Here is a 15,136-nt window from a genome sequence, read left to right as displayed (position 1 = left end):
GGCGCAGTCGGTTAAGCGTCCGACTTCAGCCAGGTCACGATCTCGCGGTCCGTGAGTTCGAGCCCCGCGTCGGGCTCTGGGCTGATGGCTCGGAGCCTGGAGCCTGTTTCCGATTCTGTGTCTCCCTCTCTCTCTCTGCCCCTCCCCCGTTCATGCTCTGTCTCTCTCTGTCCCAAAAATAAAAATAAAAAACGTTGAAAAAAAATTTTTTAAAAATAAATAAAAGAGAGTTATACCATTTTCTCACACCTTTTTTCACATTTATAATGAAAATAACTATCAACTATCCATAAAGATAAGAAAATCCCTGTGCTATCTAATGCATTTGCTTGCTATAAAAATCCAATGAGGTAAGAGAGAAATTCTTGGCTATGTTTATAATAAGCTAATAAGCACTAATTATATAATGTCATTTTATTAAAATCAAAATTCATTTATTCAATACCACCGGAATGCAAAGTCCCAAGATAAATGCTATAGAAAACACAAAGAAACACATGATCTCTGGATCTACCATCCACGTAACTATAGGCTAGCATCATTGCCATTTCCTCCACCTAATGCATCTACCTAATAAAGTTGTTGTGAAGATTAAGAGAAATCCATCTTTAGCATTTATATCTGGCCATGGTAAATTCTCAGTAAATATTAGCTGGTTTTGCTATGCCTTCATCACTTCTGAGTCTTACGTAGTTGCCCACGGTCATAGCTAGTAAGTGGGAGACCCACAATTTCTCACAAGTGATGTATTCTAACCACTACACAGTTGAGTTATTCAGCAGGATGTTACCATGTGTCATTTGGTGGTAGTGAACAGGGAGCTTAAAATCGTGCCTGAAATTCAACCTAACAAGCACATACCTAGGAGTGAGCATGAGATGGAAGGAGAAGACCTGCTGTTCTTTGGTCAGTCTGTTTCCAGGGGTCTCTCTTAGGAGCCTCTCATTATGCTCTAGGCAAATGAAGGGATTTGGCGATTTTAACAACATGCAACTTCTGACGTGGGCACTGACTCTAACCTAAGGTCCGCCTCCTCCATACTGCCACCCTTGCTGGGTGAAACAATTCTCCCTATACCTTCTATTTAGCTAGAAGAATGTAATTTGAAGTAGTTTAGAAAGGTGCGGAGTGTACAACTCTGAGCCACATCCATTCAAGCATGTATTGTGTGCCTACTGCATGTCAAGAACTTTGCTGAATATAATAAGTAAGAAAATAGCAACAAGATTGTGATGGTCAATATTATGTGTCAACCTGACTAGGCCCCAGGGTGCCCAGATTAAACATTATCTCTGGATGCTCTCTGAGGGTTTCTTTTTTTTCTTTTTTTTTTAACGTTTATTTATTTTTGAGACAGAGAGAGACACAGCATGAACGGGGGAGGGGCAGAGAGAAAGGGAGACACAGAATCGGAAGCAAGCTCCAGGCTCTGAGCCATCAGCCCAGAGCCCGACACGGGGCTCGAACTCGCGGAACGCGAGATCGTGACCTGAGCTGAAGTCGGACGCTTAACCGACTGAGCCACCCAGGCGCCCCTCTGAAGGTGTTTCTGATTGAATTTCCATTAGAATCAACTGACTAAGTGCCCTCCCCAATGTTGGTGGGATCATCCAATCGATCTGAGGGCCTGAATAGAACAAAAAAGTAGAGGAAAGGAGAACTGGGTCTCCCTGCCTGACTGCTGGATTTGGGACAAGGCTATTCTCCTGGTTTTCAGGACTTCAGTCTTAGACTGGGACTTACATCTTCATCTCCCCGGATTCTCAGGCCTTCAGACTTGGACTGGAACTACACTATCAGCTTTCCTGGACATCCAGCTTGCAGACAACAGATCACGTGACTTGTCAGCCTCCATAATCAAGCAAACCAATTCCTTAAAATATATCGTCGCCTCCCTTTTCCCCTCATTCTGTGTGTGTGTATTTCCTATTGGTTCTGTTTCTCTGGAGAACTCTAATACAAAGGTCTAATAAGAGGGCATGCAACACCTAGCAATAGCAGACATTGATAAATTCAGGAAAAAAAAAAACACAGTCTGGAGTACTCCAGGGAGAAGGAAAAGGACAAAGAGGAAAAAAGAAAATAGGAAAGTCGTAGGCACTCCTCTTTGGATATAATCCACGTATTCATAGAAAGATGCAATACTGATCATTTTTCTTGGTACAAAATAAAAGTAGGTTTGTGTATATAATGTCACAAGATATAATAGCTCTTACTAGCAGACTGAAAAAAAACAATTTTAGACTTTATTTAAAATCCTGTTATTATCTGTTAAAATGTATTTAAATTATAAGCCAGAAATTATAATATGGTTAATAAACAATATTAACACTAAAAGCATGCTGAATCATAAGCAAGTTTTTTAAATGAATTGAAAGATACAGCTAAAGAAACCAGCAAATAAGTGTTTAATGGACATAGGAGGTGATTTTTCTTCAACTGGCAATCACCTAGGTCTAAATTGAACGGATTTATAAATTATAAGAAGGCAGAATAGTCAAAGGAAGGTTTGTTCAGCAGCAGGATCAAATCATGCTGTAAGCCCTGAGGCAGTTTGCTCCTACAGGGCAAGCAACTTGTCTTTAAACATCTTTATATCCTCAGCATCTGGCACCAAGCACAAAGCAAGCCTTGGATAAAGGCTTGGATAAATATCTAGTGATCTCAACTCCTAACTTTTATTTCTCTTTCTTGCTTTGCCACCAGGTAAGAATGCAAAGGATTCAGACAGATCATACAAGGATTTTCTAGCTGTCCAAATATGTGACAAAGGTCAAAGAGGCTATTTCTTTATAATCTTAAAGTTGCAAGGAAAGACTTTCAATTAATGAAAAGCAGAATCATGAAGACAAAAATAAAATATGATACAAAAATTTAAACTTCTTTATATCACACACATATAATATATATATTAACATGAATTTAAATTAAAAAATTTATATTAAAAATTATAAACAAAATGAAAATGACACTAGAATAACTTCTTCAAAACTTTTGTACTCTCAATTAAAAAGGAACACTCTAAGGTAAATACTACTGAGTGGTTTAAAACTTAAAAGAGAAACTAAAATACCTACAATTGACCCTTAAACAACATGGGTGTTAGGGGTACCAATCCCCCGCACATCAAAAACCCATGCATAACTTTTGACACCCCAAAATCTTAGCTACTAATAACCTGCTATTGACAAGAAGCCTTACCAATAACATAAACAATTAACACATATTTGGTATGTTACATGTATTATATATTGTACTTTTACAATGAAGTAGGCTAGAGAAAAGAAAATGCTATGAAAAAAATCACATAAAAGAGAAAATACATTTACAGGACTGTACTATAAAAAATCCACGTATAAGTGGACCCACACAGGTCAAGCCTGTGTTGTTCAAGGGTCAATCGCATATGCCTATAGAACGTACAATATTTCTAGAAGGAAATACAAGTAACAGATGTTGCCTTTAAGAAGAGCAATTGAGGGGCGCCTGGGTGGCTCAGTCGGTTGAGCGTCCAACTTCAGCTCAGGTCACGATCTCACGGTTCGTGAGCTCGAGCCCCGCGTCGGGCTCTGGGCTGATGGCTCAGAGCCTGGAGCCTGCTTCCGATTCTGTGTCTCCCTTTCTCTCTGCCCCTCCCCCATTCATGCTCTGTCTCTCTCTGTCTCAAAAATAAATAAACATTAAAAAAAAGTTAAAAAAAAAAGAAGAGCAACTGAGGGGCGCCTGGGTGACTCAGTGGGTTGAGCATCCGACTTTGGCTCAGGTCATGATCTCACAGTCTGTGAGTTCGAGCCCCGCATCGGGCTCTGTGCTGATGGCTCAGAGCCTGGAGCCTGCTTCCGATTCTGTGTCTCCCTCTCTCTCTGCCCCTTCCCTGCTCATGCTGTGTCTCTGTCTGTCTCAAAAATAAATAAAAACATAAAAAAAAAAAAAAAAAAGAAGAGCAATTGGTAGTCTGGAGTGAAAGACATTTTTCATTGTATTATACATCTTCTTATATAATGTTCAAGTTGTTGTCAATCCTTCAATGTATGTAAATGATGTAAATGGGCATACATTACTCTTTTAAAAAACATAAAAACGGTACCTATATCACAGGTTCTCATGGGAGTTTATGAGTTATAGAGGCTTTTATATATATGGATATATATATATATACATATATATATATATACACACACACACACACACACATATATATATATCCATATGTATATACACATTTAGAACTATTAATGGATAATGCTCAGCATAGTAAGCAATATATAAGTACTCAAATAGTATACTATATATAGAGTATGCATATGTCTTCACATATCAACACAAGGAGAAAAGAAAATACTCCAAAAAATGGGCAAAGAATATGAAATATAAATTCACAAAAAAATGGTCAATAAACACATGGCAAATTTTCAATTTCTCTAACAATCAAATGAAAATTTAAAAAAAAAAAAATTTTTTTGGCCATACAGATTTACAATTTATTTTTTTATTTTTATTTATTTATTTTTAATTTTTTTTTTCAACGTTTATTTATTTTTGAGACAGAGAGAGACAGAGCATGAACAGGGGAGGGGCAGAGACAGAGGGAGACACAGAATCTGAAACAGGCTGCAGGCTCTGAGCGGTCAGCACAGAGCCCGACGTGGGGCTCGAACTCACGGGCCATGAGATCATGACCTGAGCCGAAGTCCCGAAGTCGGTTAACCGACCAAGCCACCCAGGCGCCCCCAGATTTACAATTTAAAAGGACTGAAGGGTGACTGGTGGCTCAGTTAGTTGAGAGTCCAACTCTTGGCTTTAGCTCAGGTCATGATCTTGCAGTTCATGAGATCTGTACTTTCAGCACAGAACCTGCTTGGAATTCCCTCTCTCCCTTCCTCTCTACTTCTCCTCTCATGATCACTCTCTCTCAAAATAAGTAAACAGTAAAATAAAAAAAATTTTTAAAGGATTGACAAAACCCATTACCAAGAGGCTAAGAGGAAACCAGCAGTCAAATGTACTATTATTGATGAGAATGTTATCTGTACATAAGCATCCACTGGCTCAACAATTCCACATCAAGGAATTTAACCTAAAGAAATGTAAGACAGCTGGAAGAGGGAACAGCTTCAGTCTTCCCAATACAGGAGTGGTTAAAACACCAGTAAGAAAGCTCCAATCTTTCTGGCTCAATGAACCAAAGAATAGTGTTCAGGGCAATCAGAGCCACTAAAAAGAGAGAAACCCAGAAAGGAAAGAGTCAGAAGGGCCTTCCAGATTCTGTATATAAACTCAGACCAAATTTCTGGCTGACTCCCAAACCACTCATGAGGCAGATTCTAAGTAGCCCAGGCAAAGACTAAAAGAAATGAACTGATATTTGTGTTGCTTCCCACAACAGGGAAGAGAATGTGCAGTTTGAGTTCAGCCAACTTAATTGCTTCCAAGTGACAGTACTCTTCAGAGGAACATAACAAAATTCAAACACTCTAGGGGCGCCTGGGTGGCGCAGTCGGTTAAGCGTCCGACTTCAGCCAGGTCACGATCTCGCGGTCCGTGAGTTTGAGCCCCGCGTCAGGCTCTGGGCTGATGGCTCGGAGCCTGGAGCCTGTTTCCGATTCTGTGTCTCCCTCTCTCTCTGCCCCTCCCCCGTTCATGCTCTGTCTCTGTCCCAAAAAAAAAATAAATAAAAAACGTTGAAAAAAAAAAAAATTTAAATTAAAAAAAAAAAAAATTCAAACACTCTAAAACATATCATTCACAATGTGTACAATAAATTCAAAATTACCCTCATACAAAGAAAAAGGAAAACACAATCCATTTTCAAATGAAAAGACAATCTGATCCCTGAGATGTCCCAGATGCTAAAATTAGCAAAGATTTTGAAGCAGCAATAGGATCTAAGCTAGAGGAAAATATGCTTGTGATGAATGAAAAGACAGGAAATCTCAGTCAAGAAATCAAAACTATAAATTCTAGAAATAAAATATCTGAAAATAAAAACTCACTGGATGTACTGAATGGAGAAGAGAAGAAAAGATTAGGGAATCTGAAGGCAGATCATAAAAAATTATCTAAGGTGAAGAACAGAAAGAGGTAAAAGTTCATGAGGGCTTAGTAACACTATATACACCAATACCTTCTTTTAAGGAAAGAAGCCCACTTTAGTTGCTATCCCTTTCAAGAATGGTTAGGGAGCAGGCAGGGAAGCCAAACATAACACATTGAAGAGAACATTCATTGCATGAGTAACCAGGTAGGTGCGGGCACAAGGTCAGCTAAACCACATCAAAGATAGCTACTGTGAATAAATAGTGCATTATAAAGTCCCTTTGACTATGAAGGGTCTGTGTAGCTGGACAATAGTATATCTCCCTCCCTACTCTTCCTCCAATAGTTTTAAGTTTTCAGAGAATTCATATGCAGCCTCTCTGATTTTGATTCTCATTACAATATCATAAAAAAGGGTAGAAAACATAAAGGGTAGAAAAAAGGTAGAAAACATCTCTTTTCAGATGGAACATATAGGAACTTGCTGAGGTTATAGGGTTACTGGAAATACTGACTGTCCTATGCTTTTGTCTCTAATCTCTGTACCCTTTCCTTCCTTTAAAATCCAAAATGATGGGTCCAATTAGAATAAAATGATAAGTGAAAAAAATTCCAGTTTTGCCTTTGTTTCATCTCAAATCCTAAATCAGGGACCATCTTCTGAGCAACTTTTTGAAGCCAGATTATAATTTAATCACAGCAAATAAAAAGAATTGAATGTAACAGCCTTTGCATTCCTTCTTTTTAGCTTTTTTTTAGACAACACAATCACAACCTAAAAGAGCATCTGAAAAGCAAAGATGTTAGTCTGAGGTTCCTCTGTCTAGTTTACCTCTAACCCTGACCTACCCTGAGGCACTGAGTCAGCCATGTTCTTTGGCATAAAGAGATGAGACAGTAGCAAATAAAAATGGAAGGGAAGAGCATAACATATAAAGAAGCTGAATCACTATGTTGTACACCTGAAACTAACGTAACACTGTGGGTCAACTACACTCAAATTAAAAAAAAAAAAAATTTAATGGAAAGCAAAAAACCTAGAAAGAGAAGGAAAGGGGGAAAATTGCCAACGTTTTAAATAAGAAACTCATTTCTTTTCAGTGACAAGTAGAACTTACATTTGAATAGAACTTTTAATATTTTTTCAAAGCATCTTCACATCTATTATTGCCAGTCTGCCCTCTTAACTCAAAGAAAGAAGCAAAGAATGTACAAATAATAGTATTTCATCTGACAAAAAAATCAGTGGGCTGGGAAGTCCAACTTCTTTACGGGATTCAAGGTGCTTTAAGCTTTTTAATTTGAAAAATGTAGAATGATAAGATGTTAAAAATGTAAAATTCTTCAAAATAGGATTGGTTTCCTCACCTGAAACTGACATGCACATTTCAAACCATCTCCATCTTCTTTACAGACTCCTCCATATTTACATGACGATTCATCACAAACTCTTACATCAGACTCCCTCACATTTAATTCTGAAAAAGAGAAAAAAATGTTTCATATGTCTTTTTGTATCCAAATGTCCATATATAAAAGAAAAAAAACCTTAAAATGTGTTCGTCTCATTCACAGTGTAACAAGACATAACATACGAAAAGCAAGGACACAAAATGTTCAAAATTCCCCAAAGAGAACCTTGCATAATAATATGCCTAATAAGCAACCCAAACCAAAATAAAACTCAAAATTTCAGGATTTCACAGAATTCCCAAAGGTAAATCTCAGAATTTTTCTAGTTGGCTACCAACAGCTTAAGACAGTTTTCTTACCATTATCTTAATATCTTAGATTATTTTTTAATAGGTTTTTAAAAACTAATCTCTACACCCAATGTGGGGCTTAAACTCATGACCCCCAGATCAAGAGTAGCATGCCCTAACGGCTAAGCCAGCCAGGCACTCCCTTAGATCATTTTTCTAGTGATTAAGTTACTTTTAAGGAGAATAAGAATAATCAGAAGAAATCTTAATTCTTTTGGTATCTAAATAAATTTCAGGTGAACATAATTCATTCTAGACCAACTAATTTAATTAGAAAAGAATTCTAAAGTAAACCTGAATATCATACAATTGATATATATGGAGAATTTATGTGCACAGAATTAAAAAAACTAAAAATCTCACTCTTAAAATTTTTTAATGACTTAATTTCACTCTACCACAGGAAGTAGCTCCAATCAACAATACTAGCATTCTGTGGCCATTTTCTCCTGCTCCAAGACCATCGGTCTTGCTCTGGAACTATCAAATTAAGCTACCTAGAATCATATGGAAGTAAGTAAAAACCACTATAATGCAATTTTTATATTCTATTAGGAATGAGACATACAACAACAAACAACAAACAATAAAATTATAGCAACAATAACAAATAATAAATAAATGATTATTTTGAAAACCCATTCCATTGTACAGGTAAAGAAAGAAGTCTAGGAGCAGGATGGCCTAAAGTAGCTTCTGACTCTGTCACTCAGTAACTGAGGGACCCTGGGAAGGGCACAAGGTCTCCTGAACCTCTAGATCATGATGAAGTCTTGGCAAACAGATCTCAGGGAGCATTTCTCCAGCATTCCCCCTTCCTCCATTGTTTTCTATTTCTAGATTTCAAAGCAGGACTCAGTGGACTCAGAGACACAGAGTCCAGTGTCTCTGTATCTAATGGCATCTGTCCTGGTGACATTTCATTGGATCTCTCTGCCCTGTTTGTTCTCACTGCTCTGCAATGGTGTCTTGGGTGTCCTACTCCTCGGAACTGACCCTCCAAGGAACTGGCAGTCAAGTACCTAAATACCCAAGGAGTCCACAGTACTTATCTGAATAACCACTCTCAACCAAGCACTGCACACTAGGTTAAGTATACATCTATGTAACTATAGGTTACAAAACTTTTTTCTTTTCCTTAAATGAAACTCACATGTTTAAAAAAGACATGAGCTGAAACTTAAAACAACAGGAAACTACTAGAGCTATTTTGTTGTTCTCACTGTTTCACAAGCTATTTCAGGCACAGATGATCATCTTTTAACTCCTTTCACCTTGGCTATCTGGCTATGGAGGCTCTATGTTCTTGGTTCCCCTCATCTCCCAATTTTTGCTTACTCACCCTTCTCCTCCTTGATGACTTGCATTAGTACTTGAGACTCAATCCTAAGTGTGGGGCTTGCTTTTTTTCTATATACCCTCATTCCTACTGGGAATTTGCACAAGGTGCAGTTCCAAATACACTCTAATGTACATCTTGAAACCCAAGGAAGATTAACTAAATATTAATAAAGAACCGCTTTGGAGAAGAGGATAACGATGCATAATATTTTTGTTCAACTACAGGCTTAGTCAATTTTACGGGCCATAGAAATAAAAAGAATTGTACAATTTGAGAAATAAAATTGAGTGCATTTCTCCTCCTTTTCTTTGTAGCCTTAAAGTTCACACTGGGTTCCAATACAATCAGACATATAAAACAGGGATAAATTTTTTTTTTGGGGGGGGGGGTTCAAGATCATGGTCTGAGTAGCTCTGACTTGCTACTTGGGCTTGAGAATCTTTGAGGTACGTTTTACTTATTGTATTTTAAAAGTACAATGGCAGTGGGGTGCCTGGGTGGCTCAGTCAGTTGAGCATCCAACTCTTGATTTCAGCTCAGTTCATGATCCCAGGGTTGTGGGAACCAGCCCCACACCAGGTTCTACACTGAGCATGGAGCCTGCGTGAGATTCTCTTTCTCTTTTACTCTGCCCCTCTCCCCACCCACCCCACAAATGAATAAATAAAATTATACAATGGCCTTGAAATCTAGAACCTAAACAATCCCTGATACTAAGATTCACACTTCTCTGGAGACTGAGGATTGTTCAAAGCATCTATTTGTTTGGGCACCTGGGTGGCTCAGTCGGTTTAGTGCCCGACTTCGATTCAGGTCATGCTCTCACAGTTAGTGAGTTTGAGCTCCACGACCGGCTCTGTGCAGACAGCTGGAGCCTGGAGCCTGCTTCAGATTCTGTGTCTTCCTCTCTTTCTGCTCCTCCCCCTCTCATGCTCTGTCTCTTTCTCTCAAAAAAATAAATAAACATTAAAAAAATTTTTTTTCAAAGCATCTATTTGCATGAAAGACTAAGAAACATTTTAGGACAATAATCATCCTTACTAAAGAGAGGCAGAAAAGCTTGGTTCAATCAACAGAGCTTGAACAGGAGGAGTGTCCTGTGCACAAGATGGTGTCTATCACTTGGACTACTCCCCCAGCCCAGCCCCAAGAACTCAACATAACAGAGGAGCTACAGTAAGAAACTAAATAGCAGCTTTCGCTAAAAGCTCTGAAACAACAAGGTATAAAGAGTTCTGCTTTGATGTCCACACAACAAGACAGAATAGCGGGGGGAGAAAAGAGGCTGGGACACCTCAAAAGCCCCAGCATCAGCACCACACCTGGCAGGATGGCACAAAGCCAAGGAGATAATCAGGCACAGAGATACACCTCTGATATCTAGGGGCAGCAAACATGGCAGGAAGAAAAAGATGTGCCATGTGGCAGTGGCCAGAATACATTAGTGAGCCCACATGAAACACCCTTTGGTGATTCCAAGAATAAACCTGGAGGGAGAGCAATCTGGGGAAGCTAGAGGTTCCACATTAATAGGTGAGGGCAAAAGTCATGAAATTCTGATTACACTATTAGTCATGTTTCATTTTATGCCTACCCTGTTATTAAATTCATGATATTTTTGTGTGTATTAATGCGTTAAATGTGATTATTTAGTTGATCAGGAAACAAGTATCTACTATATATCTAATACTATGCTAAGAAATTGGGGCACACAGAAAAATATTAACAGGGAGCCTGTGATCTTGCTAACATGGAACAATTACTAATGTGTTCAATATAGTCCATAAGGAGAAAATGCTGTTGTACAGGCTATAATTGCTCTAGGAGTTTCAAGAAGGAGATAAAGGGCCGCCTGACTGGCTCAGTCAGAAGAGCATCTAACTCTTGATATCGGGGTTTTGAGTTCAAGCCTCACATGGGGTATAGAGATCACTTAAATAAAAATATAAAAAAAAAAACTTCTACAAAAAGAAGTGGATAAAAATGGATTTGAGGCAGAGGATGCAAGGTCAAAGATGTCAAGACTTGCACTGGCTTTGAAAAATTAGTAAGACTTTTTTGCTGATTATAAAACACAGGATTTAGGGGCGCCTGGGTGGCTCAGTCGGTTAGGCGTCCGACTTCGGCTCAGGTCACGATCTCGCGGTCCGTGAGTTCGAGCCCCGCGTGGACGTGACTGCTCAGAGCCTGGAGCCTGTTTCAGATTCTGTGTCTCCCTTTCTCTCTGCCCCTCCCCCGTTCATGCTGTGTCTCTCTCTGTCTCAAAAATAAATAAACGTTAAAAAAAAAATTTTTTAAAAAAAACAAAACACAGGATTAAAAAAAAAAAAAAAACAGGGGTACCTGCGTGGCTCAGTCAGTTAAGCATCTGATTTCAGTTCAGGTCATGAGCTTGTGGTTCATGAGTTTGAGCCCTGCAATGGGCTCTGTGCTGACAGTGCAGAGCCTGCTTGGGATATTCTCATTCTCTCTCTCTCTCTCCCCCCCCCCCTCTTTCTGTCCCACCCCCACTAGTGTGTGCACTCTCTCTCTCTCTCAAGGTAAATAAATAAAAAAAAAACAATACAGGATCATTACACAGAATTTAGAAACAACATTTAAAAATAAAGAATGTTTTCGGGGCGCCTAGGTGGCTTAGTCAATTGAGCATCTGACTTAGGCTCAGGTCATGATCTTGCATTTTTTGAGTTGGAGCCCCATGTCAGGTTCTGTGCTGACAGCTCGGAGCCTGGAGCCTCCTGCGGATTCTGTGTCTCCCTCTCTCTCTCTGCCCTTCCCCCACTTGCACTCTGTGTGTCTCTCTCTCCATCTCGAAAATAAACATTTAAAAAAAAATTTTTTTAATAAATAATGTTTTAATTGCCCACACCATACAATACTGAAAGAGAACGTTCTTATCTAGGAAAACAATATAAGTGAAAGTAGAGACACAAATAAATAAACCGTACACATAAATATGAATACCAGCGGTTCCCAAACCATGGTCCTTATGAAAACTGCTCTCTTAGATTACATTGTACTTTAAATATACATTTAATGTACATTAAAATCAAGCAAGAGTTTCATTTTCTCATTTGCAAGGGGAAAAAAGTCAATGAAAAGAATTTTCTCATTTTAAAAGTTTTTCACATATTTCTTAAACCTTCAATATCTGAGATTACTTCCTTGATAGTTGTCAACAAAACCAATATTCCTCAAATAAATAAAGAATATTAATAAACAAAACTCCAACAGTGTTTTATGAGAACACAAGCTCATGAATGTGCATTTTAAGTTGTTTTGTTATTGTGGCAGTCACAGCTAATTGCCTACCCTGGATCTACTCTTACTTTGTAAAAGAACCCCAACTTTGTTCAAGGAAGCAAGATGCTCAGCTAAATAATCTGTATATCCCAGACCCCCTTGCAATGTACCATAGTTCCATATGTAAGCACTGTCCCTTCCTCCTTCATTCTTCCATTCTTTGTCCTGCCTGGACAGTAAAACCCTTGCCTAAGATTGTAGCAGCCATCTTACATATATGATGATGAAAGCTACAAGCTAAAGATGGTAGACCAGAAGGACAGAAGCAAGAGTGTGGAAAGAGAGAATTATAAAATCACCACACCTCCCCTGGATTTCACCCATCCAGACTTACTGTCATAGGAAATAAACACATAAATAAATAAAGCCCTTATCATTTAAGCCACCATTGGTCAGGTCACTGATACATGTAGTAAAACATAATCCTGACATAATGACTGCATATAAATTTAATTAAGATAGATATTTCTAAGCCAAAATCTTAAATAATTTGGTAGTACATTCCAGTCCACATGATAAAATTAATTTATCATGAACATGACTTCCTGCTATTCCAATTTCTATCACAAATTTGAGAACCAATGCCTTAGCTCAAACTCAGTACAGAAGGAATTCTATTTTGGGATCATCTTCTGAATGTTATTTCTTTTCAAGTATTCTGTACAATACCAGACATCAAGAGGGCACTCTACTACCTGTCAATGATGATGATGATTACATAGCTGCCTTCCTGAACCCAAAATGGAAATTCAGCAAAATAGATGAGCCATTACTAAGGCCCTCAAAAATCAATTCTCCAAACAGAAATATTTTACACAAAGAAGCACTCAGAAAAGTGGCTCAAAACAAAAATATTTTGCTCTGGTTGCAAATGTGCCCATCACACAATTCTCTAAATATAAAACTTCTCTCAGAAAAACAAAGAAAGAAACAAAAAGTCTGTCTCAATTTTCATTAAGATCTCAAAGCTGGGAAACCACAAACACTAGAGAAAGGAACCCTACTCACTCTGAACCTGAGCAGCCAAAATCCCCAACTTTTGGCAGCGCTAACTAGGTTCAGGTTACAGTTCAAAATGGACCCCTTAGAGGGCACCTGGGTAGCTCAGTTGGTTGAGCATCCAACTTCAGCTCAGGTCATGATCTCACAGCTCGTGGGCTCCCCGTCAGGCTCTGTGCTGACAGCTCAGAGCCTGGAGCCTGCTTCAGATTCTTTGTCTCCCCCTCTCTCTGCCACTCCCCTGCTCATGCTCTCTCTCTCTCTGTCTCTCAAAAATAAATAAATGTAAAAAAAAATTTTTTAATTAAAAAATGGACCCCCTTAGCCCTCCAGAATGATAGGACTTTTCTACCACCACTCCATTAAACAGAAGGGAATCTTATAAGATAGCTAACACCAGTGGAGAGCCAAAAGTGAACAAACCTTGCAAGATGTTACAATAGAATTCAGGGCTTCTCAACCTCAGCACTACTGACATCTTGGGGAAGATAATTCTTTGATGCATGGGGTTATCCTGTTCACTGGAGGATGTTTAGCAACATTTCTGCCCTCTACCCACTAGATACCAGCAGGACTATCCCAGCTGTAACAACCAAAAATGTCTTCAGACATTATCAAATGTCCACTGGGAAGAAAATTACCATCCACTGAGAACCACTATCAAAGATGACCAAAGCCTTGATTAAAGGCTTTATGTTTCATTCTCTTCACTATAAAGAAAATTAAGTCAAATAAGCAGCAACCTCCAAGACCTCTGCACATTACCATGGTTATTTTTTTTATATTAAATATATTGTCAAATTGGTTTCCATACAACATTCAGTGCTCATCCCAACAAGTGCCCTCCTCAGTGCCCATCACCCACTTTCCGCTCTCCCCCAATCCCACCAATCCTCAGTTTGTTCTCAGTACTTAACAGTCTCTTATGGTTTGCCTCCCTCCCTCTCTGTAACTTTTTTTCCTCTCCCCCTCCCCCCATAGTCTTCTGTTATGTTTCTCAGGATCTACATATGAGTGAAAACATATGGTTATCTGTCTTTCTCTGCCTGACTTATTTCACTTAGCTTAATACCCTCCAGTTCCATCCACACTGCTGCAAATGGCCAGATTTCATTCTTTCTCATTGACCATGGCTATTTTTCATTTCAATAGAGGGACCTAAATATATTGCCTCCAGGGACACCGGGTGGCTCAGTCAGTTTAGCGTCCAACTTTGGCTCAGATCATGATATCATGATTCGTGGATTCAAGCCCCGCATCCAGCTCTATGCTCTCAATGCAAAGCCCGCTTCAGATCCTCTTATCCCACTCTCCCTTGGCCCCTCCCCTGCTGCATACACTCTCTCAAAAATAAATAAAACATTAATAAAATTAAAATTTAAAAAGTGATAAATGTATGTATATTTTTAGGTTCACATAAAATGCTACACACATTTATAAATCATTTTTGTGACTCCCATCTTAAATGACTTTCTTTTTTTTTTTTTTTTTAACTTTGATTTATTATTGAGAGACAGAGCATGAGCATGAGCATGGGTGGGGCAGAGAGAGAGGGAGACACAGAATCTGAAGCAGGCTCCAGGCTCTGAGCTGTCAGCACACAGCCCAACACAGGGCTCGAACCCACGAACTGTGAGATCATGACCTGAGCTGAAGTCGGACACTTAACCAACTGGGCCACCCAGGCGCCCCT

The 15,136-nt window shown here is 38.9% G+C and overlaps 1 protein-coding gene across 2 annotated transcripts in view; it reads right to left on the bottom strand.

Moving 5' to 3' along the window:
- TMEFF1 (transmembrane protein with EGF like and two follistatin like domains 1) overlaps positions 1-15,136 on the bottom strand; it is a 122,570-nt gene that overhangs the window by 49,176 nt on the left and 58,258 nt on the right. For both annotated transcript variants that reach the window (XM_049635335.1, XM_049635341.1), the window contains exon 2: positions 7,405-7,514. In XM_049635335.1, coding sequence (XP_049491292.1) covers positions 7,405-7,514 — 110 coding nt within the window. The remainder of the gene's footprint in view (positions 1-7,404; positions 7,515-15,136) is intronic.

The sequence above is a fragment of the Panthera uncia genome, chromosome D4 (genome assembly GCF_023721935.1).
Source record: "Panthera uncia isolate 11264 chromosome D4, Puncia_PCG_1.0, whole genome shotgun sequence".
In the NCBI taxonomy this organism is placed as follows: domain Eukaryota; kingdom Metazoa; phylum Chordata; class Mammalia; order Carnivora; family Felidae; genus Panthera; species Panthera uncia.
This window is presented reverse-complemented; position numbering and strand designations above follow the sequence as displayed.